Raw genomic sequence first — 26,684 nt, 5'->3', positions numbered from 1 at the left:
TTTTCTGGAAGACCAATTATTCTCAAATTGTCTCTTCTAGACCGGTTTTCTTGGTCTGTCACTCTCTCATTGAGATATTTCATATTTCCTTCTATTTTTTCAGTCTTTTGACTTTGTTTTATTTGTTCTTGTTGTCTTGAGAGATCATTGGTTTCTAATTGCTCGACTCTAGCCTTTAGGGACTGGTTATCGGCTATAATCTTTTGGTTTTCGGCTATAATCTTTTGGTATTCCTTTTCAATCTTGTCATTTCTGGTGTTCAATTTGCTTATCAGTTCATTTGATTTCTGAGCCTCACTTTCCAATTGCAAGATTCTACCTTTTAAACTGTTATTTTCTTGCCAGATCTCTTCCATTTTCCTCAGAATCTCAGTTTTGAACTCTTCCATAGCTTGTGAGGAGTTTTCCTTATTTGAGGAGGGTCCGGATGCTTGTTTGTTCTCCTCCTCTGTTTGCTCGGTTGTCTGGATTTTCTCTGTGTAAAAGCTGTCGAGTGTTAAAGACTTCTTCTTTTTGTTATTATTCTTTCTCTTCTGAACCTCCTGATGCTGAGTAGCCATCATTAGCCCAGCAGCTTCTCAGCTTTATCCTCGGGCTCAGTGTCTGTTCCCAATCTATTGGCTCCTGAGGTCTGAATTCTGGTTTTTTCCAAGGTCAAGCCCCCTGGTGGGCCCTCTTGCTTGATCCTCTGCTGGAGGTTTCTTTACAAGTCTCAGGGCGCTGTTTCCACAGTCGTATACCCGTCTGCACTGGTTCCCCACTTAGGCTTAGTTCTGCCTCCACCCACGCCTCTACTCAGCCGGCTCTCTGCGCCCAGCGTCCTGCTCTGGCGCGCGCGCGCTCAGATTTCGCGTGCTTTTTTTTGACTTAATGGGGTCCTAAGTCTTGCTGCTGTTAGGAACAGGTCCCGGAGCTGCTGATGACTCGATGGGTGCCCCAAACTTGTTCTATTTCTTTTTAGCTGGGTTCGGAGCTATAGGTGAGTGTGGAGGGGGTGGGGGTGGGGCGGTTGCTCAGCTCGCGATTGAGTGAGTGAGAGCCCTTTTTAGCTTGGAAATGTCTCGATTCCACGTACCTTCCACGCTGTGCCCTGTTGTGGGGTTCCTCCGTTTGTCTGGACTTGTTTTTATGTCCCCTTGAGGAGTTTTGTATGTTTCGGTCAGGAGAGGTTAAGAGCTGCTTCTTACTCTGCCGCCATCTTAACCCGGAACTCAATCTGTTTTGGTTCCCCTGCTTTTGATCCACCTATTACACAATTACCAAATTTGGTATTCTTGAAATACAAACCTAACAACCCCACACCATTCCTGCAAGATAGGTAGTACAATTATTATCTCCATTGTTATCTTTTATTATTTAATGTGTTGTCTTCCCCCATTAGATTATGAGCTCCTTGAGGGCTAGGCCTATCTTATGTCTTTCTTTGTATTTTCAGCACTTAGCATAGTGACTGATTTAGTAATTACTTAATAAATGTTTATTGTCTATTGACATTTTATAAGAGGCAAAGCTCACAGAGAAAGGGTCAGAACTGAAATTCAAGCCATGAATTCAACTCCTGGCGTCAAATCCAGGATTTCAACAAATGATGCTACAAATGGTCACAAACCATGATGGAAGCAAGAGGGCTTTCACATGATCAAATAAATGTAAGGAAAAAAAAGGCAATGCAATGAAACTCCTCTAAATTGCAGAGGCTGTTTTTTCTCACACAAAATTTAAAATATATATTTCCAATGATAATTTTTAAACCATCAAAATTTCCCCAATTTCTTCCTTCTCCCTTCTCCAAGAGTCATCCCATTTAACAAATATTTTTCAAAGGAAAAAAAAATCAAAAGAACTGATGAAGACATTTGAAAGTGTGTATCATACCCTATATATGGACATCTCATGTGTGCAAAGATGTGAGCGATAGAGGGTAGAAATATTCTCATATTACTTCTTTGGAATCATTCTATTTCTTTGTAATTTTGTGAAATTCACTTTTGATTATTTTGTGGTGGCTCTTTCTATCTACATTATCTGCTTACTTTACTTTGCACCAATTTATACAAATATTTTCAATATTTCTTTGCATTCTCATAGTCATTTCTTACGGTACAGTAATATTTCATTCATGCAGCAGAATTTGTTTAGTCATTCCCCAATCAACAAGCATCCATTTTGTTTCAGTTCTTTACTATGACAAGTATTATTACATTTTTAGTGTATATGGGGACTTTCTTCCTATCCATGACCTCCTCCTTGGAGTTTAAACCCAGAAGTAGAATCACCATGTCAAAGGATAGTGATATTTTAGTAATTTTTTTTTTGCAATATATTATTTGCTTCTCTCAAAGGCTTCTTTCTTTTAAAGGGAGCTCCAAAGCCCAGCCAATTCTTTATTTCCCATTAGCTGAACTGTTTGGCTTCAAATTCACCATCATCAAGCCTCCATGCAGGGTAACCACCCTACTTCAGCTTCTCTTTATGTTCTGTCTTTCCCTATTAGACTGCAAGCACCTTGAGGCCAGATACTTTCTTTTGTCTTATTTGTATCCCTAGCACTGAGCATATAGTATCTGCCACATAATAGGCAGCTAATAAATGTACTGTATTACATTTCTTATAATTAGTGATTTTGAACATTCTTTTAAATATTGTTTGCTACAGTATTTCTAATAAATTATCTGTTTTCTCATCCACAACAACCTAGAAGCAGAATAGGGAGCTAGGGGTCAGGTGGTGAATATGAAGGGGAGGGCATTTGTTAGAGATGGGCATTGATAGTAAATAACAGCTCTCAGAAAGGGAGAATCCAAAAAATATAAATAATTTTTTTTTAAACCCTTACCTTCTGTCTTGGAGCCAATACTATGTATTGGCTCTAAGGCAGAAGAGTGGTATGGGTAGGTAATGGGGGGAAAGTGACTTGCCCAGGGTCACATAGCTGGGAAGTGTCTGAGACCAGATTAGAACCTAGGACCTTCCATCTCTAGGCCTGGCTCTCAATCCACTGAGCTACCCAGCCGCCACCCCCCCCCCCCCAAATATAACTAAAAAGCTATTTGGGGGCAGCTAAGTGGCTTAGTGGATAGCCAGGTCTAGAGATGGGAGGTCCTGGACCATACCCAAATGCAGGTGGTGGGGCATTATAGCCTCTTTCCACCTTTGCAGGGCCAAGTTATTAAGAATTTTAAAAGGGGCAGTTGGGTAGCTCAGTGGAGTGAGAGTCAGGCCTAGAGACGGGAGGTCCTAGGTTCAAACCCGGCCTCAGCCACTTCCCAGCTGTGTGACCCTGGGCAAGTCACTTGACTCCCATTGCCCACCCTTACCAATCTTCCACCTATGAGACAATACACCGAAGTACAAGGGTTAATAAAAAATTAAAAAAAAAAAAAAAAGAATTTTAAAAGCCAAGTAAAGAAATTTAAATTTGACTATGGGTATAATGAGAAGATGTATTTAAAAAGTATTTGAAAAAGAGCCTCCATTTCCTTCAAGGCAGAGTTCAAGTGCTATTTCTTACATAAAGCATTCCCTTTTCTCTGCAAATGACAGTGCACTTCTCCATCCTCATTTTCATGGAGCATGATATGTAGCGTTTTCCTTTGCCTCCATCATACTCTTTCTCACATTAAACTTTTTTTGCGTACAAATCATGAAACTATAAGCGACTTGAAGGTCAGGAATTGTCCTCCTATCTTTATTTTTCCCCACAGAGAAAGGGCTTAATATTATACTGAATTCAAGATTCTGAGCCTGAGAATGGTGATGCACTCAAAAAAAAAACAAAGAAGCCAGGAGGGCAATTCCTTTTGCAGGGCAGTAGAGAAAATAGGAAGACTAGTTCTATTTATACTGATACTGAGATGATAGTGGAACATCTCAATGAAAATTTACAGTGGCCAAAAGGAGATAACTGGCCTAAAGTTCGATGGAAAGTCTGAAACTAGAAGTGTTTTTAGGAGTTGTCAGCAAAAAGATCTGAGTAAAAACCACAGGAATATATGGAAAGAAAGAGAGAGAGAGAGAGAGAGAGAGAGAGAGAGAGAGAGAGAGAGAGAAAAGAAAAGAAAAGAAAAGAAAAGAAAAGAAAAGAAAAGAAAAGAAAAGAAAAGAAAAGAAAAGGAAAGGAAAGGAAAGGAAAGGAAGGAAGGAAGGAAGAGTGTGTGTATAGGCAGGAAAAAACCTAAGAGTACTAAAGAATGTCCCCCAATGTGAAGAACAGAGAAGAGAGAAATGAGTAGCCATTAAGGAAAACAAAAAAGGAATGCTTAAAGAGGGAGAAAAATAAGGAATAAGTTTAGTGTCAATTATAAATGGAGAAATTGTTTTCAAGATGGAGCAGATAAAACATCAGTACACCAAAGAGTTCAAGAATAAAGAAAAAGAAAACTACTACTGGATTTGGCAAGAAGAGGATCTTTTTTTTTTTTTTAAACCCTTAACTTCTGTGTATTGGCTCCTTGGTGGAAGAGTGGTAAGGGTGGGCAATGGAGGTCAAGTGACTTGCCCAGGGTCACACAGCTGGGAAGTGTCTGAGGCCATATTTGAACCTAGTACCTCCGGTCTCTAGGCCTGACTCTCAATCCATTGAGCTACCCAGCTGCCCCCAAGAGGATCATTTTTGACCAGAGGAAAAATCAGATGAAGAGAAATAGAGTTGAAGAGTCTTAAGTATAATTCAGTGACAAAAAAGATCTGAATTACACCATTACACATCTATAAAAGTAAAATCAACTTTCAGTTGACTAGTAAATCTTAATATTTTTACATATATGAAGAAATCCTATAAACCAAAGTAAAATTCTGGGCAACTGATGTTTCATTTACAATTTAACAGAAAGAATGAATAGCTCACAGCTGGTAGAAGTATGAACTGATATATAACCATTCTGAAAAGCAATATAGAACCATGGCCAAAGGCCAAGGACATAAAATTATGACTCTTGAACTCAGCAATTTTACTATTGGATCTGTATCCCAAAGAGGTCAGAGATAAGGGGAAAAACTTGTACAGAAACATTTTTAGCAGTTCTTTTTGAGGTGGCAAAGAACTGGAAAATGAGGAGGTGTCCAACGATTAGGGAAATGGACAAACTGTGGCATATGATTATAATAGAAAACTATAAGAAATGATGACCAGGATGAGTTAAAAACAAAACCTGGAAAGACATATATGAACTGATACAAAGTGAAGTGAGCAGAACCAAGAGAACAACTCATACATAGCAGAAACATTGTACTGTGAAGGATACACTATTATCAGCAAAAGAGATTCCAAGTTAATCCCAAGGGACTCAAAAAACATCACAGCCAAAGAAGGAACTGTTGGAATCTAACTGTAGATCAAAACACATCTTTATTTTTTACTTTATTTTCTTCACAAATTCTTTAAACTGTATATGTAATATGTTTTTAGTCACAAAATGGGGAATATGAAAATATATGCTACATAAAAGTACTGATATAACCTATACCAGACTATTTACCACCTTGGGGTGGAGCAGGAGGGAGGGAGATAATCTGAAATCAGAAAATGTCAAAAACAACTGTCAAAAATTTTTTTCTGCATAAAATTCACATTCAAGTAAATTTGCTTCTAATCATAATGTAAATGTTACACAACATACATCTAAGATATCAGAGTGGGGAAAATTAATCACATAGGGAAAAAAAACCACTTAAAACTCAAATTCTTGCCACAACTCTGAGAAAGAATCATATCAATAAAGAGGTTTTTATTTTCACATACCCTAAGTTTTCCCCTCAGACTTAAGTTTCTATTTATAAAATGAGTGCTACTTGGATAAGATCTGGATATCTCTTTATTGGTCTGGTAAGCTAAGGTTTCTATAATGGCCAGTATAATGGCTCAAATAGATATGTAATCGCAACCTAGAAACTCCCTCCAATAACAACCTATCTATCATATGTAACTGTTGTCAACTTGTTTATTTCAAAACAACTAAATCTAAACATCTGGTGATCTAATCAAAATTACTTAGCTACATATTCACTATAAAAGCAATGAAAATGGGACTTTCCAGGCAAACCAAAATCATCTTAATTAAAATCTTCTGGGTATAAGTATATGCTTAGAATTATAGTATCTGATATTTATATAGTGCCTTAAACTTTACAAAGCATTGTATGTACATTATCTCATTTAATCTTCACAAAAGCCCTTTGATAGGTACTTGATACTGAGTCTGATCTGTTATTTCATTCATAAGGATACGACTTCCCCAAAATTCATCAAAGTAGATGTAACCCCATGTTTCCTTTCATAAATTTATCACAAGGGGTAGATCTATTGTTTTAGGGGCCTTTCTCACTTTGTTCTGACAAAAATTGAGGATACCAGCAATAGATACTACAAATATTACAGTCATCCCGCACTATATCACAGTTCACTTATGGGGGGGGGGGCACTGTATCGTGGACTTTTTGAAATAAAAATATATCTATAATAAGAGTGTGGAAAAGGTTTATAGGAGAGTGTGAAGGGTTTATAAAGCCTTAAAATACATATAAATAATAAAATAAATATAATGGCGCTACTTTGTGGATTTTTACAGGGGTTGGGGGGGGGGGGGTTCCTTTGGAAGTAACTCCTGTGATAGATAAGGAGGGATCACTGTATACCCATTTTACAGATCAGGAGCTAAAAGAGAGAATGATTTATTGTGGTCAGAGAACTAATACATGTCTGAACTGAAATCTCAACCCAGGCCTCTCTGACAGTGAAGTCTAGCACTCTTTTCACTATACCCAACAAGGCTTCTAAAATTCTCAAGTGTATTTCATTGTCTTCATTTTTTAAAGGGGGACATTTGTTATCTTAGATAACAATGTATGGAAATATTCAATTACATCTAAATTTATGTTTAACTTAATTTTTAAAATATGGACTTGAAGGCTGCTGAATCATTACAGGTCTTAATGTCTTACAATGATTTTGCGTAAAAATGTCTTCCAAAGATATTGGAATAAAATATTTTTTAAAGTGGGTGGAGAGATATATAAAAGCACAAAATTGGCCTAATTGCTCTTTTTTATGTTAGAAATGAAGTCATGTGCTTGCTTTTTAAGATTCTTGTGGTTAAAAGACTGGTGTGCAAATGGTAGCAAAAGAACTAAGAAACTTATTCAAAAATAACACTTTGTATAAATATGCTATTAACTATTTTTAAATGGTTTCTAAAGGATTCCAAAGTGAAAAATATTTACAATAATTTCCATTTAAAAGCAACTTGCCTTAGCCAAGAAACCAGTTACTCCTATAATAATAAACTCTCCTAGACTTACTAGGACTTGGGATAAAGGATTACTTTAATGAAATACATTCAGCTTCAGCCCCACTGCCAAATACAGTTCACGACGTACCTTCCAATAAGGAAAACAGGTGTAGAAGGGAGGCTTCTGTCTGAAGCAAGTTAAAAAGCTTGAAGATGGTGGTGGTAGAAATTCATTAAAAAAAATTATGTATGGAAAAGTGTTTCCAAACAAGATTTTTAAAAATTAAACACTATCAACCCAAGATATATTTGCCAAAATTGAATATACTATAGTTAGTATCAGCTGAAGGGGCATCACAGATCATCTGGTCTAATCTGCATCTAAAGCAGGACTCTCCTTTATTATATAGCGCATGAGTGACTAGTTATGCAGACTACTTGTCATAACCTGTCATAAGAAACTATTCCTACTGAAGCAGCCCTTTCCATTAAAAAAAATCATTCAAATTCAATTCAATTTGATTCCATAATTAGATAAGTGATTACTATACATAAGGCTCTCAGTTGTAATTCTATTAGATAAGAAAATCTTGTCTTCAAAGAGCTTTCATTCTAGTGGGAGAACAGTTCTACTTTGTTTGTACTATGTCATATTCAATTCCAAAATAATTTATTAAGCAATTTGCTAATCACTGGAGATATAAACAAAATAACCCCTATCTTCTTCTAAGATAGTAGCTTATTTGGGGGACAAAAAGCACACACAGGTAAGTAAATTAAAACTAATTTCAAGAAAAGAATGTTTTAATAATTGGAGGTCATGCTTAAGTAGGTGTTTTGAAGGAAACTAGGGATTTCTAAGGAGATGATAAAGGAGAACACATTTCAGACATGGTGAGATCAACTGGGCAAAGGCCCAGAGTATAGCTGCATATCATCTTGACTAGTTTGGTGGATGTGTGAGGGAAGTAATACTAACCAAAACAGTAAACATTGGTGAGACCTAAAGTGGAGCTCCTGTTGGAGAAGCTAGATAGCTCAGTGGATACAACACCAGTCTTGCAGTCAAGAAGACCTTAGCTGTGTGACCCTGGATAAGTCATTTAATCCTAGTTGCTTCAGTTTCCTCATCTGTAAAATGAGTTGGAGAAGGAATGGCCAACTACTCTAAGATCTTTGCCAAGAAAATCCCAAAAGGGGTCATAAGGAGTTATACCTGACTGAAAAATGATTAAACATTGATGATCACAGAACTTCTAGAGTTAAACTATTTATATGCCTATTCTAAATCTATAATCTGGTGCCTCCATTGCCTTCCTCCACCCTCAGCATAAAATAAGACAACAAAGACAAGTTCTACAACAGATGTTAGAAGTAGGAAAAGGTTTCTGACATGTTTAATTTCTGCCTCTGATTATCTGCTTGTGTGGCAGATATGGGCAAATAAATCACTTAACCTTCCTGGGCCTTAGTTTCCTTATCTGAAGAGTAAGGAAGTTGGACCAAATGGCCCCTGTGTGGAGTAGTAATTGAGGGGACCTTGGAAATTTCAAAGTTCACCCTCTTTTACCACTTATTAAAATTTATATGACCATGGAAATCAATCATTTAAAATATAAGGCTTTATTGAGAGGTGGGGGAGGGGCACTGTCTCAGGTTAAGGACCCAAAACAGATGCCTCCAGGGGTTACAGAGGAGACAAATGCCCAGTAATTCACAGAAAAATTCCCTTTTTATAGGAGAATCCTGATGTAAAGTCTCCTAGAAGGGATTATAACATTTTACAATAGTTGGAGACAATATTGAACAGCTTTACAATTAACATTCAAGCTAATTAATTAACATCTTCAAAAAGTAAATCAATATTTTAAAGAAATGACCAGGAAGTTGGAGACAGATAACAGAAGGGAGTGGTTCTAGACTGGATTATCTAGGAGAGGCTGATGAGAGTATCATTCTAGCCATTGGGCTTAAGGTTCTATTAGAAGCTTCAAATAATCCAAATACAAAGATACAATAGGAGAGACTTCTAAGACAAAAGGGTACTCAAGATTGATACTTAGATTTGGTCTCAGTACTTCAGGATCTAAGACCCAGAGTGGTAAAACTTTTGTAGGAATTGGGAAGGGGGGAATGAGGGGAAGGGGAAGAGGCCATGCCAACCTTTAGATATTAATAACTTTTAATAACTTGAGAATAACACATTAATTTCTCACTTCACACACCTCTGAAATCCCTCCACATTCTAGAGCTATGGTCATCCAAGCTATATTGCTCTCTTTTATGAGTTAGTCAACAAGTATTAATTAAATGCCAGCCAGTGTCCTAAGTGCTGGAGATATAAAGAAATGTAATAATATGGTCTCTGCCTTTGAGGAGTTCCCAATCTAATGGAGGAAACATTTAAAGAACTATATACTATAAGATATATAAAGCAAAGAGGATAGTAAAGAGTAAAACTGATTTACAAAGAGGTCAGGTTGGGAGGAAGAGGGGGAGGAACCAGCCAATGCAGCAGTGATCAACTGGGAAAGAAATGTAGGATGGACGGTTTAGTAGAAATAGTAAGGACAAAGAATATGATTGGGTGCTGTAAGGCAGAGGGAAAGATGGAATGCTAAGTGGCTATGACCAAGTAAAGGAATTTCAGAGTTCATGAACATTAAGTACAACACTTGTGTAAGACCAAGAGTATCATCATTTCTGTATCTAGTAGTGTATAGTGAAGTGGGCCATGGTAATTATTGATGTACTGAGAAAATGAGAATTTAGGCTATTTGAGGGAATATACTGAAAGTCTCCTAACATGAGGTGGAGTATAAAGTCTGAGAGCTTTACATTGAGGAACACAGAATGGCTACATAAGGAAAAAAGATTTTGCCAAATACCTTGCTGTACTCCAGGCATGTTTATTTAACTTAGGTAACCTTGGCAAAAAAGAAATGTTTATTATAGCGTTTACTGTTCTTCATAAACCTATATTGGCTGATAGAGATCATGCTTTCCTTTTCTAAGTTTTCCTAAGTTGCCTTTTTTTTTAAAATGTTTTGTTATAGCTTTTATTTTTTCTTTTTTTTAAACATTTATTAATATTCATTTTTAACATGGTTACATGCTTCATGCCCCTACTTTCCCCTTCACCCCCCTGCTCTCCCCCCACCCATGGTCGACGCACATTTCCACTGGTTTTAACATGTGTCATTGATCAAGACCTATTTCCAAATTGTTGATAGTTGCATTGGTGTGGTAGTTTTGAGTCTACATCCCAGATCATGTCCGCCTCAACCCATGCATTCAAGCAGCTATTTTTCTTATACCTGAGTTTCCTTTTATTAGTATTTTCTGTAATTCTGTCAGGAATCAAAGTCAAAACTCATGGGTTTAGAATTTGAAAAAAAAAATTTCTTTTTTAAAAAACTTACCTTTCATCTTAGGACCAAAACTGTGTATTGATCCCAAGGCAGAAGAGTGAAGGGGTGGAGCTAAGATGGCAGCTTATTAGCAGGGAAGGCTGGAAGCAGTCTGAGAATCCTTTCAAACCAAGGCAGAGGAGTGGCAAGATCTAGGCAATGGGGGTTAAATGAACTGTCCAGGGTCACATAATTAGGCAGTGCCTAAGGCCATATTAGAACCCAGGATCTGCCATCTCTACACCTAGCATGGAGGCTAAATGAGATGGTTTCTGATGCTCAGAGCAATTTAACCAAGAATCCCAGGGAGCTCCTGTCTACCTCCAGTCACATGACAACTTCATTCTCCATGATTCTTCAGCAGTCACTGACAGTAGTTCAGGGATCATATATACAAACAGCTTTAGTATTCTAGGATGTAATTCATCAAAGCTAGGTAACTACTACTCATTTAAGGTAGCTAGGCTCTCTCATCCCCTACCCATTATCTTAGATTTCAAATTCCTATTAATCACTTCTGTTTTATCAACTTCCCACTGTGCAAAGCAGTCTATCTGGTCAAGAAAGCAGATATAACAAAATTGACCTTTTGCTTAATATATACGATTTGTTGTTGTTAAAAGGAAAAGTTCATGGAGTGGGATGTAGTATACATATGTGATATATCAGTGCATATATCAAAGATAAGATATACTGAAAAGTGAAGTTAGACCAAAAGGCCTCTGAAATATTTTCCTGGATATACAGTCATCCAGGTTATATTATTCTCTTTTATGAGCTAGTCAACAAATATTAAAATAGTGCCAGTCACTGCCTTAACTGTTAAAGATAGAAAGGAAGATAATAATGAGCTCTGGTTTTTTCCTTTGTTAAAAGGAAAGGTTCATGGAGTAAGGTGTAAGTATATATGTGATATAAAAGGCATCTGTAAAATATTTTTTAAAAAAGAAAAATATAAAAATAACAATTTTACCTTTTCTATCCTGCAACTTAACCTGTTTATCATTTGTAAATGGGAAAAATATTGATTAGTACCTAACTAAGTGGATAGCTGTAAAATTCAAATGAAGCAATATATATGAAGTGTTTCAGTGTAAAGCGCTATGTAAATAACAAGTTATTCTTTGTTTGGCCTGTATATTTTAACTTTTTAAATTTCAATTTTTTAAAATTCAGAAGTAGCTGGTTTCAGGCTTTATCCTTCATAGTAAGTCTCATAGGTGGTGCAACTCTTTTGTTCTCAGTTTTTCATATTCCCATCAAGTTGAGAAGCCAGTCAACCTCGTTAGAGCCATCTTCCTTTGGACCCTTGATATTTCAGCATATCTGACCTCTGATATATAAGAACTTTCTCCAGTGAAACAGCGCACAAGTCATCCACATCTCCCTATCTTGTAAAAAACTCTTATCTCTAGATCCTCCCATAAATTTCCAACTGATAATCCACCTAACAAACTAGAGGCCTTCCCCTACATCTCTTGACAGTATAGAAGTGGCAACAGAATGGTTGGCCCACCTCCCTTTCCAGTTCATGTATAGTTTTTCCTTACAAATGGTCATTGCTAATACTTTGTGGCATACTCATACACAGAGGGCTAGACTTAAATCATAAAACCATGGATTTAGACTCATCTCAGATACATACTAGACTACAAGTTACAAGGATCTATAATAGTGGAAAAGGAAATTTCAAAACCAGAAGCATCCCATACAGATTATCATAGGTTCAGACAAAAAAATAAAAATCAAGTCATAACATATCTTCCCACTGCCCTTTGTGTGACCTTTAATTTTAATTCTTTGGAGGCTGTGGTATATTTGACTTGGCTACCTACAGCATCACTTCAATGAAATAATTTCTAATTTGTTTCATCAAAATTTTATCTCCATAGTCTCCCAATCCTCCTGATCTCCTGATCTGACTTTTTTTTTAGTCTCAGATGATGAATGATGAGATCCCAACTATATTTTCCCTGAATTTAATGAAACTCACTCCTAAACTCTGGAAGATACATCAACCTATGCCTTGCATATTACATTCCTAATATATATATATATATATATTTCCTCTCAAGATAGCATTATCACTTTCTCAATGTTCTTGTCACAAAATTTTAGAGTTTTACTCATGCCTAAAGAATTTCCTCTATCATGTATTCAACAAATACAAAACCTGATATCTATTATGTTCACACTTGCTTTTAAGGAACTACTCAGGGTTGGAACCTAGTTTAGGAAAAAGTCATATACCTGTGACACATATTATGAGACCATACAAGTCATTTAACCTCTTCCTTTTAAGCAACTCTCTAAAATCAGGTGGTACAATAGATAGAGTGCCAGGCCTGGAGTCAGAAAAACTCATCTTTGTAGATTCAATTCTGGTTTCAGACATTTCCTAGCTGTGTGACACTACATCAATCATTTAATCCTGTTAGCCTCAGTTTCCTCAACTGTAAAAAGAACTACAGAAGGAAATGGCAAACCACTCCAGTATCTTTGCCAAGAAAACTCCAAATAGGGTCAGAGTTGAGCATTACTGAAAATGACTGAACAATAAATAATGGCTAAGCAGCAGAGGTGGTGGTAACCAGCATTAATGGAAAGCATTTCTCACCTTGGAGTTTTCTATATCAATATAAACCAAAGGTCTACTCCTATCCCTATCATGCAAAAAATCTTATTTATAAATGAGAAAATAAGTGTTTCAATGATATACATCAGGGTCAGGACTTAACACTGCCAGAGGAGGTAGCTGATGTGGTTGCAAAGTGCACTCTTGGAAATGTTTCTTTACTGTTAAAAATACAAAATAAAGTTATGAAATCTTAGCTACTAGTTTTCTTATTCATGTGGAAGAAATCAAGTTAAAAGGTTCATGAGAAACATGCAACTGTTCACAAATATAATTTCAAATAAACAATCTATAGCCTAAATATTCTATAAAGATGCAATATCTCCAGTACTAATGGGAAAATTATAAAAGGCTTCAAAAGTGAAAGAGGTAAGAAAAAAAAAAGACCAAGCTTTTCTTTCGAAAGACTTTTCTAGGATGGATGCTCAAAGAATGATGACGAGTTTTAATTATACTTTAAAAAGGGTAAAAATTACTTAAATTCACTGAATCAACTAAAACACAGAACAGTTCTTTTCCAAGTATAGACCAAAATTCTGGATGAAAAGGATACTCAAGGTGTCCTCTTTTAGAATGACATCTATAATTATGGAAATGAATTTCTGTTTAGCTTATACTGTGAATCACTATCACTGGTATTCTGAAACCTAAAAAAAATTTGCCAGAATGAAGTAACACAACTTTTCTTATTATGAATTCTGATGGGCATTCTTGGGGAGATTGGTAAGGGAGAAGGTGGATGGGAGAGTCAGTTAAAGTAGCAAATAATATAAGCTTGTGAATTTACACAACAATCTAGTTAGCACTGGACATGGAAAAAAAAGAATTCAAAAGAAATGTAAATGATCAACTTGAATACTTAATTTGGGAATTCATAGAAGGCAAGTTCCAATGATACAGATGTCTGTTTTGTATTGTATAATTTTTCCATGTCCTCCCAAAAAGTTTGCCACAGCAGGCCTCACCCAATATGTAAAGAGGTCTTCCGTGCTTTTTTCTCACATAGAGGGGACACTAATGGAGCACTGGATATGTCCGTCCATTTGTCATCTCTTGCCTTTACCACATTACTAGACTATTTTCTCTTCCTCTATAACACATTTTCTTCCTGACATTTACTCCTGTTCTCCAAAGTTCCTAATTAGTCATATGATATAGCCTGTTTCCATGTACCTATCTATCCCTGCTATATCATATACATCTCTATTACCTTCTATGTGATATTCATTTTCAATTCCTCAGAGACTTTTTGCATTCTATCTCCCACAATCATACAATATCACTATTTAGGATCATTTTGTGCTTCATCTTTTCCATCACAGTGGCAAATGGCACAGGAAATACACATCTCCCTCTTGTATACCTGATATTTGTGATCAATGAGTCACTGAACAGGGTTACTTCTGTTGTTATAAATTTCAAGGATGTGTGAATGATATGTGGATGAAAAAGAGCCTTTACAATGGTGTTTACTAATTTTTTTCATAATCAAACAATAAAACACAGTATAATCTAGTCTCTTCATCTTCCTGCAAAAACTGCAAAATAGAAAAGTTGTGGTCTATTGTAGAAAGTCAATTACACCTTCAGATGTCATTGACAGCAAGATGAATGTCTAAGATTTTGTATAGATGAAAGAATAAGCTTTGGTAGTGGTCAGGATTAATGAAGTTAGATTTTACCTTAAAATTCTTTGTTTCAGGGGGCAGCTGGATAGCTCAGTGGATTGAGAGCCAGGCCTAGAGACAAGAGGTCCTAGGTTCAAATCCGGCCTCAGACACTTCCAGCTGTGTGACCCTGGGCAAGTCACTTGACCCCCATTGCCTACCCTTACCACTCTTCCACCTATAAGTCAATACACAGAAGTTAAGGGTTTAAAATTTAAAAAAAAAAAATTCTTTGTGTCTTCCTGTCAACATCTTCACAACACTGTCAGGTCCAATCTGGCTGCTTTTCCCATCTTTGTTCTCTTTAATGAAATTTTTACCCCCCCCCCACCCCCCAAGACTGTCATGTTAGAATCCAAGTGAAGAGACTACTATCCAATTTGTTAGAAAAATCCTTACAGATCATTTCCAGTTTTATACTTCTTGTCCTGCTTCCATTGTCATAATTAAATGTCCTCAAGATGACTGTGTTTAGTGAAATCCTAGAAAAATTCTATTAATTGATTTTAAACTCACCTGCTCCCCCTTCCCCTTCCTTTGCTTTACAAGGCAATACCATTCATATTCCATCATCCTTTATAAGATTTTACAAATTTATGTTTTAATTACTATAGCCCTTTGGCAATCATCTCTCCAAAGTTGGCAAGTATGTAAAATGATTGCTGAAGAACTTTTTTTAGGTCTTTAGTCTTTTTTAGTTCCCTATTTTTCTTTAAACCCTTAACTTCTGTGTATTGGCTCCTTGGTGGAAGAGTGGTAAGGGTGGGCAATGGGGGTCAAGTGACTTGCCCAGGGTCACACAGCTGAGAAGTGTCTGAGGCCGGATTTGAATCTAGGACCTCCGGTCTCTAGACCTGACTCTCAATCCATTGAGCTACCCAGCTGCCCCCTAGTTCCCTAGTTATAACAATTGATTAAAACTAAACTTCTATACAAAATTAAAATTACTGGTGTTGAGGGCATTCTGTTGCCTATTAACCATTTTCATCCTCAATTATTTATTTAAGTACTTCAGGATTGAACTGTTGCAACTATAAGCTATATCTTTATCTCAAAATTATTCCTTTTTCTAACTTTTTACCAATTATGATCTTTATTGCAATATGATTGTTTGAGATAAGTAGACAGCTGATTCAGTAATGACTCAAATCTCAGTAAGTCTTTTTGTTTGTTAAAATACAGGAAATTTCATTTTTTGTGATATTATTTAGTGCTTACCAATTCTTTTCTTTAAGAAAGTATTCATGATATATTGTTATGTCTACAAGTTTTTGTCCTCTCTCCTTCCTGAACCATGGTCAACAATCATATTTTAAAAAGCTCTTCTAATAAGAGATGCAACAATCAAAACAACTGAGGTTTTATCCTACAACTCTCAAAAATGATTTCAGAAGGAAATAGACAAAATTGAATGATCTATGGAACATTAATACACTGTTAAAGGAGCTAAGGCTGGTTTGAACAGTTCTTTAAGTAAAATAATTTGGAATTATGACACAAGTCACTAAATTGTTCCAACCTTTGATCTGGTGATCCATCACAGGGAAATGTACCCTTAGGATGCCAAAGTCAGAAAGAAGTACATATGTACCAAAATATTCATAACAGCACTATTTCTGGTAGCAAATAACTAAGCATTGATCATTAGAGAATGACTAAGGAAATTGAGGCATATGAACATAAAGTACTAATTACTATACCATAAGCAGAAAAAATAAGGAATTCAGAGAAACATGAGATTTGCATGAACTAATACTAAGCAAAGAAGGCAGAATCAGGGAGATTATACAGAAACACATATATGAAATGACCACAGTAACAAAAACAACATGGATGCAGTTGATTTGCAATAAAGAGAAGTAATATATTTCTCTTCTCTCAATAGATCAGTGTGGGAATATAGGTGTGTAAAGCTACATATACTGTTAAATGTGATAAATGGGTTCAGCAGGAGAGATAATGCCAGGAAATGACAAGCACCAAAATATTATGTATGAAACAGCCAATCAGCAAATCACTTTTTTAATAGTTTCCCTCTAATACTAAAAGATTACAAGAATTTGAATTTAGTTATTAGGTCCCAAACAAAGTAAATGTTACATACTTAGATGAATCTTTCATTTTTTAGTTTAATTAAGGAGTTCATTATTTAGGCAAATGAATGAGTTTACTGAATTAAGTGCCAATGTCAATGCCCATATAAAATACTAGGGGAAGCAACTGAGATTTAGTAGAGAAAAGACTGAAACTGTAGTAAAAAGACCAGAATTCTAGGTACTACCGTTTCATTGCTGTGGGACTTCACTTTTCTGAGCTTCAGTCTCTTCATCTGTAAAATGAAAATTCATGTCTTTGCTCACCTTGTCTCTAAGCTCCATTCAAGGCTCAGCTCTACTGGCCCTTCTACATAAGGCCTTTTTTTTCCCCTTTCAGTTCTCAGTGCTCCCCCTCCTCCAAGGAAATTCCTTTGCATATACAACCTACATACTTTGGACTTATCTGTGCATTCATTTCCCCCCCTTGGAGGTGACTTCCTAAAAGCCAAGCATCATTGTAATGCTGTCTAATTTAATTCTCAGCAGCTTGTATAATGCTTTTTTGTTTTAATTGATGATTCTTAATGTTTCAACAATTATTTTTTTGATAACATGCTTATGTGAAGTCACAGGTGACATGGCTGAGCTTCTTCTTGGTTTCTGGATTCAATAAATGCCAGGGCCAGTTTCTCTTAATAGAAGTATTTATTGTTCAATATCTTCTAGAAAGAGTCTTGCTATTTAGGTGGCCCTGAAGTCTTGCTGATGAAATATGAGGGAAGAGAGCCAAGAAAGAAAAAGGAAAAACATAAAGGGTCTTGTTTTGAACAGGGATCTTGGTTTATTCATCTCTGTATAATTAAATTGCCTTAAACACAGCAGATAGTCAACAAGTGTTTTCTAAATAACAAGTGTAAATGCAGTTTTTAATTTTAGTAAATTAAAGTAAAAATATATATTAAATTTTAATCTTGTAATTATGATTCTTGTAATTGTTTGCAAGGTAAAGAATGTCTTGAATCTTTTTGACATTAAAAATAATTTACATTTTTTAAAGAGGAGGCAATGGCCACTCAATGAAAATCTTCAATTGTTTTGTCATACTATTGTTCATATTGAGGAAAACAAGGTTCTAGTTAACACTGCTTAAATGGAAAACATTTTCAAAGTAAAACTAATAATCTCTATTAATGATATGACAAATCATGAATATCTTTAGGAATCCAAATTTGGAGTCTTAACGATTTTATATTGAATCTAAATTTTAGATAGCTCATAGGCACACATTTGAAAGTAGCACTGCTTAACATTTAAAATAGTATTTCTGCTGAAAAGGCTATGAATGTGTTGAATTAGAGCATATATTTGCATCAAAGTTTACTTATACATTTACTCCAAGAAAAAGAAAGTACTTGTTACAGCTTAAGTGAAAAACAATAACAAAAAATAAATATCTATAGCCAAGTTTCATTTTGTTAGCAATTAACCATACAGTACTTTGGAAGACCTAGCTGGTATTTCTGTTAATGTGTTTTCAAATAAAATTTGAAGCCCATATATTTATTTAATGAACTTTATCAGGCCTTTAAGTTTTAACAGAAACATTTTACATTTAGCAAAATGTCTTGCATACAGTAAGTGCTTAATATCTATTAAATTATTGAAATGAATAGCATAAAATAAGAAATCCCAAAAGCTGTATGCACAACTTGTGCATACACAACTTAAGTTCCAAGCATAATTTCCTACATATTTTAATATTTTCCCCAGCAAATACAGTAAACAGTTCAAAAGTCCTTTTCTCATTATTTCATAAAGAATTCAACAATTTTAGCAGCAACCTATTTTAGTAAAATGAGCACCAGACTAGCAGTCAGAAGACCTGGATTCAATCACCTAGATGTGAAAGTGGGCAAAATAACCTGTTTCCTCATCTTTGTAAAATAAACAAACTGAACCTCCCTCTCCAACCTTACAAAAAAGAGGCCATCAGACTAGATAATTTATGGTGCAATATCCTACCAATTATTTTAATGAAATCAAACCAGAGAAACTCTGCAAATAATGCTGACATTTATTTATGCAAGTCAATTGCAAACCAGAATTATAAACTCCACACTCTAAAATCTCATTTTCACTAAACCCTGCTATCTACAAAACCTGACACAAACACCAGCAGAGTGTTTTTTTTAAAAAGCTCAACTTTAGTATTTTCTGATTATCTGTTACTTTAAATTCCTACTGTTCTGGCTATTTTCACTATAGTTATTTCCAGGAGAATTTTTTTTTTTTTGTAATGGCTTTTGTTGGATATGAAGTCAGAGCTCTGCCACTACTACTTGTGTTTAATTCTCCCTTGGCTTCAGTTTGCTTATCTGTAAAGTAATTGGTGACCTTTGACATCCCTTCTAGTTCCAAGTCTATGTGCCTACTCTTATTTTTGACAAGTTCTATCAGCCATTATACTTAATGTGTATAGAAAGTTAGAAAAATTTGGAATTTAAACCTACCTCCTACTAAAAACAGCCCACTAGAGAAGCATTCAAATCAAAGGGCCTTATCTAAATACTGGTTAAGGCCTTGATTAATGTTTACCTGGCAAAAGCACTGGGTCCAGCTTTTTAATCTTGGGTTCAGGAATACTCCTATCTTCATCCTGAAATACATTAGGGAAGTTTCAATTTAAGATTTTCTTTTTTAAAAGTTTTTAAGAATTTCTAATGAAAAATTAAAAAGTTTTATTTTAGTATGCAAATCTTTGGAAAATTCTGTAAATTCATTTATCACAAATATCTAAGGCCCATATGTTTTATATAAATCCTAAACTTTTTTCACCTTTTAGTGAGATTTTCAAAGACAAAGGGTTCTTAACCCGGGATCTGATGAAAATTTGTTTTAGAATATTTTAATAACTACTTTTCACTCTCCAGACTGCCAAAGAGGTTTGTGTCACGCGCCCCTCAAAAAGCTATAAACTCCTAACATGGATCTTAAAATTTTAAGAACCTGTCAGAAGAAATCTTCAAAACTTCCTTCCTCCTCCTCCTATTATTTACCCTAGTCACGGTAACCTCGGATTTGAAGCAGCAGCAGCAGAACTTAGGGAGAGCCGCCGATTAAACTAAGATTGCTCCGTGGAAGGGGGAGGGAAGCAACATGAGTGGGTTTAGAAAGAGTCGGGGCAGCTATTTCCACGCTCCCGAAGGAGCGGCATTATGGACGCCGACGACAAGCTCATTACTGGGGCAGGACAGTTTGAAAAGTTTCCCCGGGACTGGCTGGAGTGTGGGGGAACGTTTCCCCTATCGGGACTTGGTCCGTGATTTGGGGGAGTAAGGGACTCCAACCAGAGTGGAGCGGTGGGGGGTAGGGTGAGGCTCTCCCAGCAGGAAGAAACCTCTCCGCGAGTGGGACGCAGGACTCTTGGGCAGCCTCCTCCCCACCTGGGAAACTGGAAGCCAGAACCACCGGAGTTAAAGGGAAAAGTCGAGAGCCTCCTCTCGCTACCCCACCCCACGCGAGCCCAACACACTGGAGTAGAGGGAGGGTCGCGCCCTTCATCCCCCGCCCCCGGGGTCCTGGCCCCTCGAGGGTCCAGACGGTAGAGGGGGTTGGGGGGAGGGGAAGATGTTTACCTGAGGTGGAGGAGCGGGCGGCAGGAGGTAGGACTTGAAGGTGGGTCGGGGCGGCTTGAGAGAGAACATGGTGCCCCTCGCGGGTGCTTCTTTCCTTTCCACCCTTCCTCAGAGAGGGTGGTGGGGTGACCCACCCCGGTTGGGGCGGGGGACAGTGGCGGAGGCAGGGTTGCTTTCCCTCCCCAGCCACGGCCACAGTTTCCCGAAGGAGTCGCCCAGGCCGTCTGGGTCTGTGGCCGCCCTCCCCTCCCCAGCGCTGGGCGGGCGGAGACAGGAGTGCCCGGAGCAGAGAGGAGGAGGGGCCTCCGGGGCCGAGCCAGGCCTGACGCGGCCCCTCGAGTTTCCAACCCCCGGAAGGGACCTCCCAGCCCCCGCCTCCGCCCCCCCGCCCCACCCCGCGGGAGGAGTGTTTTGGCGGGGGAAACGAGCGGAGGTGGAGGTGGAGGTGTGTGGGAAGGCACGCCCGCGTGCGCGCGCACCGCTTCTCCAAGAGGAGGAACGAGGCACGCGACTTGGTGCCTCTATTTGCTCCAGTGCGCGAGGCCCGCCGCGATGCGGTCGGGGCATCCGCCTGAGGCGCGGGGAACGGCGGCCATGTTGAGCAAGGAGACCCGGGGAACGGGCTCCTACGGTGGCACACTGGGGCCAAACGGCCCCAGATGCCCTGGAGGTAGCTTAGGAGGGGGTAGCGGGTGCCCTAGATGCCTAGGTCCTCCCGGCCTCCCTCTCTCGCTCCCCGCCCGCCCTTCTCTTGGACAGCTCCCTCGACTCATGCCTGTTAGTCATCAGACTAGGGATTCGTTATTTCCACCAGGGATCTGAAAGCCCTGGATTTCCTCCTGGGGCCCGAGGGAGATATGAGGTGACAGCCACTCTGTCTCTAGAGCGGAAAGTTGGCCAGTCCCGGGCCACACCCGCTGGTCAGCACCTCTCCTTGGGCCCAGAGAAGTGCCCTTAACGGGTCATCATTATCTCTGCCTCCGAAGCTCTGGCTGGCCTCTGACTTAAGCAAACCCCTAATCCTCCAGTCTCAGTTCACTGGTTGCCAGTCAAGCCAACAATTATTTATAAATGAGGGAAGTATTTATTAAGCCCTTAGCATTGTGCCTGGCACACTGTAGGTGCTCCGTAAATATTGTTCTGTTCTCCCTATGCGCAAAGTACTAAGGGAAAAAGAGTCCCTTCTCAAGAAGTTCGCTTTCGTAATTGAAGACATGGAAAAGCCCAGCGTACCTGAATCTAGGAAGCAATTAGTAATGCTTGTTGATTTATTGGACTGAGAAAACATTGGTGACTCCCGAACTTGACCTTGAAACTAAGGATTCAGAGAGTTCAGAGATGAGGAAGCCCGTTTCAGGTGTGCATAACCTATGGCTTTCTCCAAGAAACAATGGGACTGGGGATGGTACACTGGAATGACTTGGGTGCAGATAAAGTACTCAGGGCCTGGGGCAGTGAAGAGCCAGGGACTTGGATCCTCCCAAGTAGAGACTAGGGATGTTAGTTTTGGACAGTGGAACAAGTGTGGGGGAAGACCGGGAAGACTCGAGAATCTGCGTACCTGAGAAGAGAGAGGGGTGCCCTCTACAGGCGCAGAGAAACTTAGAGGGATGAGCAAGTTTAGGGGCAAAGAGTTCTCTTATGTTGTATCTGTTGAGTTTAAGCAGATGTTGGAATGTAGAGTGAATAATAGGATCACAGATTTAGAGGTAGGAGAGATGTCTCCTGGTTTAAATAATACAAAACTGGTTATCCCCTGATGAATTTTACTATTCACCAAATAAATTCCTTACTGAATTGACTCTAATTGCAGCATAAGAGACTCAAAACACTTCTAACTTCTTTTCCTGTATCCTTAATAATATCCTTGCAAATAGGATTAGACAAGACAGCCGGTGAAGTCCTTTCCAGTGCTGAAATTCTATGGTTCCATAATAACAGAAATAACTAGATTTTGCCTTTGGGTTTCATGTTAAAGGGCCTTCTCTGAAATATTGCAATATAACTAGATCATTCTTGTACTTTCAATAATAAAATCACTCACTTAGAATTTCATGGTATACTGAATGGTGTTATTATAAATATCTAATTTAGTACTACAAATATCACAAATGGTAATAACTGAAATTTTAAAGTTCACAGGAAGTCACAGAGTTCCTCTTTTTTCTAAAACCAACTTGTCCTGGAATTTGACCTCCAGAAATAGTTATCTTTGCTTTCTGTGCAGTTTTTGGCCTCAGCTATTCAAACTTTTGTGAAGATTTTTAATCCTGTTCCACTGAAACTGTTTGTGATTAATCCTTTTAAAGATTTGATTGTTTAGAGCAAAAAGTCTCAAACTCTGGACCTGCAAAACTCAGGAGTTTGAAGTACATAAAAATACAGTACATTTTGTTGTTGAGTCCTGTCCAGCTCTTCATTATCCCATTTGGAGTTTTCTTGACAATGAAACTGGAGTGGTTTGTCATTTCCTTCTCTAGCTCATTTTACAGATAAGGAAACTGAGGCAAACAGGGTTAAGTGTCTTGTCCAGAGTCACATAGCTAGTAAATGTCTGAAGTCAGATTTGAATTCAGAAAGATAATTCTTCCTAACTTCAGACCAGGCACTTTATCCACAGAGCCACCTAAACGCACCAGAAAACATTTGTGGTTTTTCTAAATTGGTATGAAACCTACACGGATATGTTTCCATTTGAATTTGATACCAGCACCTCAAGGAAAATTAATAGTGAACTGTATTATTTATTATTAGTATTTCTATATGAAACCATTTCCTCAAGCTCCCTAATCTCAAGTTGAAATAACTAGTCTTAAGCCTCAAAGCATCTAAGAACTTGGATCTTTTTTTTTTTTTTTTTTTTTTTTATTAAGGCAGGGAGGAAACCTTTATAAACAACATTTTCCCTAAGGTGAACCTAGGACTGCTCCCCTCTTCCTCACATCACACTGCACACCCCCCCACCCCCCCCAAGAAGCCCAGTGGAAGCGCTTCCTCCCCTGTCTGGGGTAAAGGGGTAGCTCGCATGCAGCATGAGGGTTGCAGTTTGGGCACTCGATCTCTAAAAGGTTTGTCATCACTGGCCTAAAGCCTTTGAAAGCATAACCCTTCTTTGTCCTTGCTAGACAGACCAAGGTCCACAATAGGGGGAAAAGCCACTGAAAACACAATTGAGACAAGGTATTTTTTCTAGCCAAAGACTGCTAGAAGAAGCTGAACTAATAAGCTTGCTAATGTTTAACTTCTCAACATACCAGAAAAGGGTTATTCTGCCACATTTCCTTAACTGGGTGAAGCTGTTGGATTTGTACACCTGAAAATTAGCCCTCCATCCTTTCTGTGATGAAGTAATAGGGGAGGAGTTGAGATCTCTAAGACTCCTCTTAGTCTCTTGCCTAACAAGATTTACATATAGGTGCTTATATAAATAAATGGTTGTTAATTTAAATTCTATGACTGACTGATTCAGGGTTCTCTTATCTCTCTCTCATTGTCTATTTTCTTTGCTGACTTTTTCTTCTTCCTCCTAATTTTGAACATTCCCCAAAAGTCAATTTTCAGACCTCTGATTTTTCTCAGAAGTTTAGCTATCACTTCTATCCTGATGATTCCCAAATCTCCATCTTTTTCTGACCTCTCACCTAAATTATAGTGTATATTGGTTCTGGGTCTAGTAATCTGCCCAGATGTTTGCCAAATAAATGACTCCACATGTTTTCTCAGTAAAAATTCTTGAAATGCCTGGGGGAAAAGATAACTAGGGTATAATGAAGCATTTGAAGAGATGGGTAGAAAATATGGTTTGTATTATAGAATTGTATAGCATATCCACTGACCTTGGTTGTGAATCTTATATTGATATGACTAGTAAATGTTTTAAATTTGCCTTATATTATGAGCATACTGTTTGTAAAGAAGAATACTCCAGTTATTCTTAGAGACAGGTACCAAATGCAAATACAGATCATTGCCAACTATGTCCAAAGGAAGGAACTGAGAAATAGAATAGGCACAGGAAGGAGAAGACAGTGTTCAGTACTAAATTATAAATTAACAAAGCCTGTAAAATTAAATCAGTATTTTCTCCTATAATCTCACACAATATACTTAAGCATTGTAGCTAATTCAAACCAAAAGCCATGTCCTAGAATTTTGGTGCAGTTTGAAAGGATATAATATGATAAGACCAATCCTTAGAGGTGAGATTCTTCTTTTTTTTTTTTTTTTTTTTTTTTTGTAAGTGTGTGGAGTAAGAAATTAGTGTATTATTCTCAAGGTAATAGTTATTAATATCTAAGTTAGTAAATCTGGTTTCCACCCCCGCCCCCCCCCCCCATCAAGCTTCCTTTCAGACAAGATTACTCCATCACCACCACAGCCTCCTTCTCCTTGTAAGGACAAGACCCTTTCCTTAGGGCAGGGGTCGGCAACCTTTTTGGCCGTGAGAGCCATAAATGCCACATTTTTTAAAATGTGATTTCGTGAGAGCCGTACAGTGCTCACAGTGTGTGCTCCTGTAACAGTGCCTGAAAAAAAAAATTGACTTTATGGCTCCTGCAGAAAGAGCCATATCTGGCCCTCAAAAGAGCCACATATGGCTCCAGAGCCATACCTTGCTGACCCTGGCCTTAGGGGGATTCCAGAACTTGACCTCATCTTAGACCCTTTTGTCTTGGGATTTTCTCTGAGGAAGTCAAGCCCTATGGCTGGAATGAGAACATAGGCCTCCCCAGGCAATCCAGCCTTGATCTCTTCCTCTCTTTGAATAATATTCCTGTCCTTTATTTCTGGATTAAAACCTCTGTCTACAACCATAGTAAAAATTTTATAATGCCTTCAGGGAGGCTTGATTGTATCAGTTTTCTCCTATAAATTAGGGATTTTTTCTGTGAATTTTTGGATCTCAGGTCAATGACTTAAGACAGTGCCCCTCATTTCTCTCTCTCAATAAAGCATTATATTTTAAGTGATGGTTTCCCTAATCATATTTTTGAAAAGTGGGTGCACTTTGAAATTTTCAAGGTCCCCTCAATTTCCACTTCACACAAAAGTAAGGAATGCTTAGGTAACTATTGCTACCTATTTTTTACTTTAAAAATGGACTTCTTAACATTTTTTGTATCATTTATCCCTTTTAAAGTCTGGCAAAACCTATGTACTCCTCAGATTATTGTTTTTCTATGCATAAAATTAAACACATAGTATTACAGATGAAGCCAATTATACTGAAATCAAAATATTTTCAAGACAAGTTCGAAGGCTTTGGGTCGGGAACCCCTGTATTAGAATTATCTGGTTAGATCAAAGTAAGTGGGAAGACTTCTAATATCCATTTAAAGACCCAGACTAAGCAGGGTTCTGCTCAATAATGGTAAAACTGGATTCTTAATAACTCATATTAACTCTGGCAAGCCACTTAAGGAATTAAACTTGTATGTAACTTTACCAATTTGTTGTACTTAAATGTATAGGACAAATTACATGAAAGTTTTCATTTCTAACTCCACGGTTTATAATATAAATGAAATCAGCATTTCCCCCTATTTGCCTAGCATAAATATTCTTCTGGAGAAGAGGAGAGAATGACTATTTATGGTTGGCTGAGCTAGGCAGCTGGTTGCTTCATGGGGAACTGGTTATAGGAATTGACCAATTTCCTCTGTGACTAGCAGCTGCCTACTCCTGTCAGTTATATATAAAACATCTTCTTATGCCAACCAGTATGAACTTTTTAGCTGACCATTGCACAAGTAATCTTTGAGATTTGCAGCCAGATCTTTTAGAATAGAAAATAGTTAATTCCAGTTTTGTTGAACAAGACTCTTTTTCCAATGGTGTATTATAAAATGTGTCTTAATTGGTACTTTTTTCAGAGAATTACCTTACCAATAGGATCAAGGATCCATTAGTATTGAAGTATGTTATAAAAATATACATATTTTTGAGTAGTCGGCTTCCGGGTTAAGATGGCGGCAGAGTAAGAAGCAGCTCTAAACCTCTCCTGACCGAAACACACAAAACTCCTCAAGGGGACATAAAAACAAGTCCAGACGAACGGAGGAACCCCACAACAGG

The 26,684-nt window shown here is 37.7% G+C and overlaps 1 protein-coding gene across 1 annotated transcript in view; it reads right to left on the bottom strand.

Moving 5' to 3' along the window:
* MTMR10 (myotubularin related protein 10) overlaps positions 1-20,816 on the bottom strand; it is a 75,400-nt gene extending 54,584 nt beyond the window's left edge. The window contains exons 1-2 of the mRNA XM_044665398.1: positions 20,610-20,816; positions 19,570-19,630 (exon numbers count right to left, since the gene is read on the bottom strand). Coding sequence (XP_044521333.1) covers positions 19,570-19,630; positions 20,610-20,678 — 130 coding nt within the window. The 5' untranslated portion in view covers positions 20,679-20,816. The remainder of the gene's footprint in view (positions 1-19,569; positions 19,631-20,609) is intronic.
* Positions 20,817-26,684: the final 5,868 nt, after the last annotated feature.

This window comes from Gracilinanus agilis, chromosome 2 (assembly GCF_016433145.1).
Source record: "Gracilinanus agilis isolate LMUSP501 chromosome 2, AgileGrace, whole genome shotgun sequence".
Classification (NCBI taxonomy): domain Eukaryota; kingdom Metazoa; phylum Chordata; class Mammalia; order Didelphimorphia; family Didelphidae; genus Gracilinanus; species Gracilinanus agilis.
Note: the sequence above shows the minus strand (reverse complement) of the source record. Positions and strands in the feature narration are given on the sequence as shown.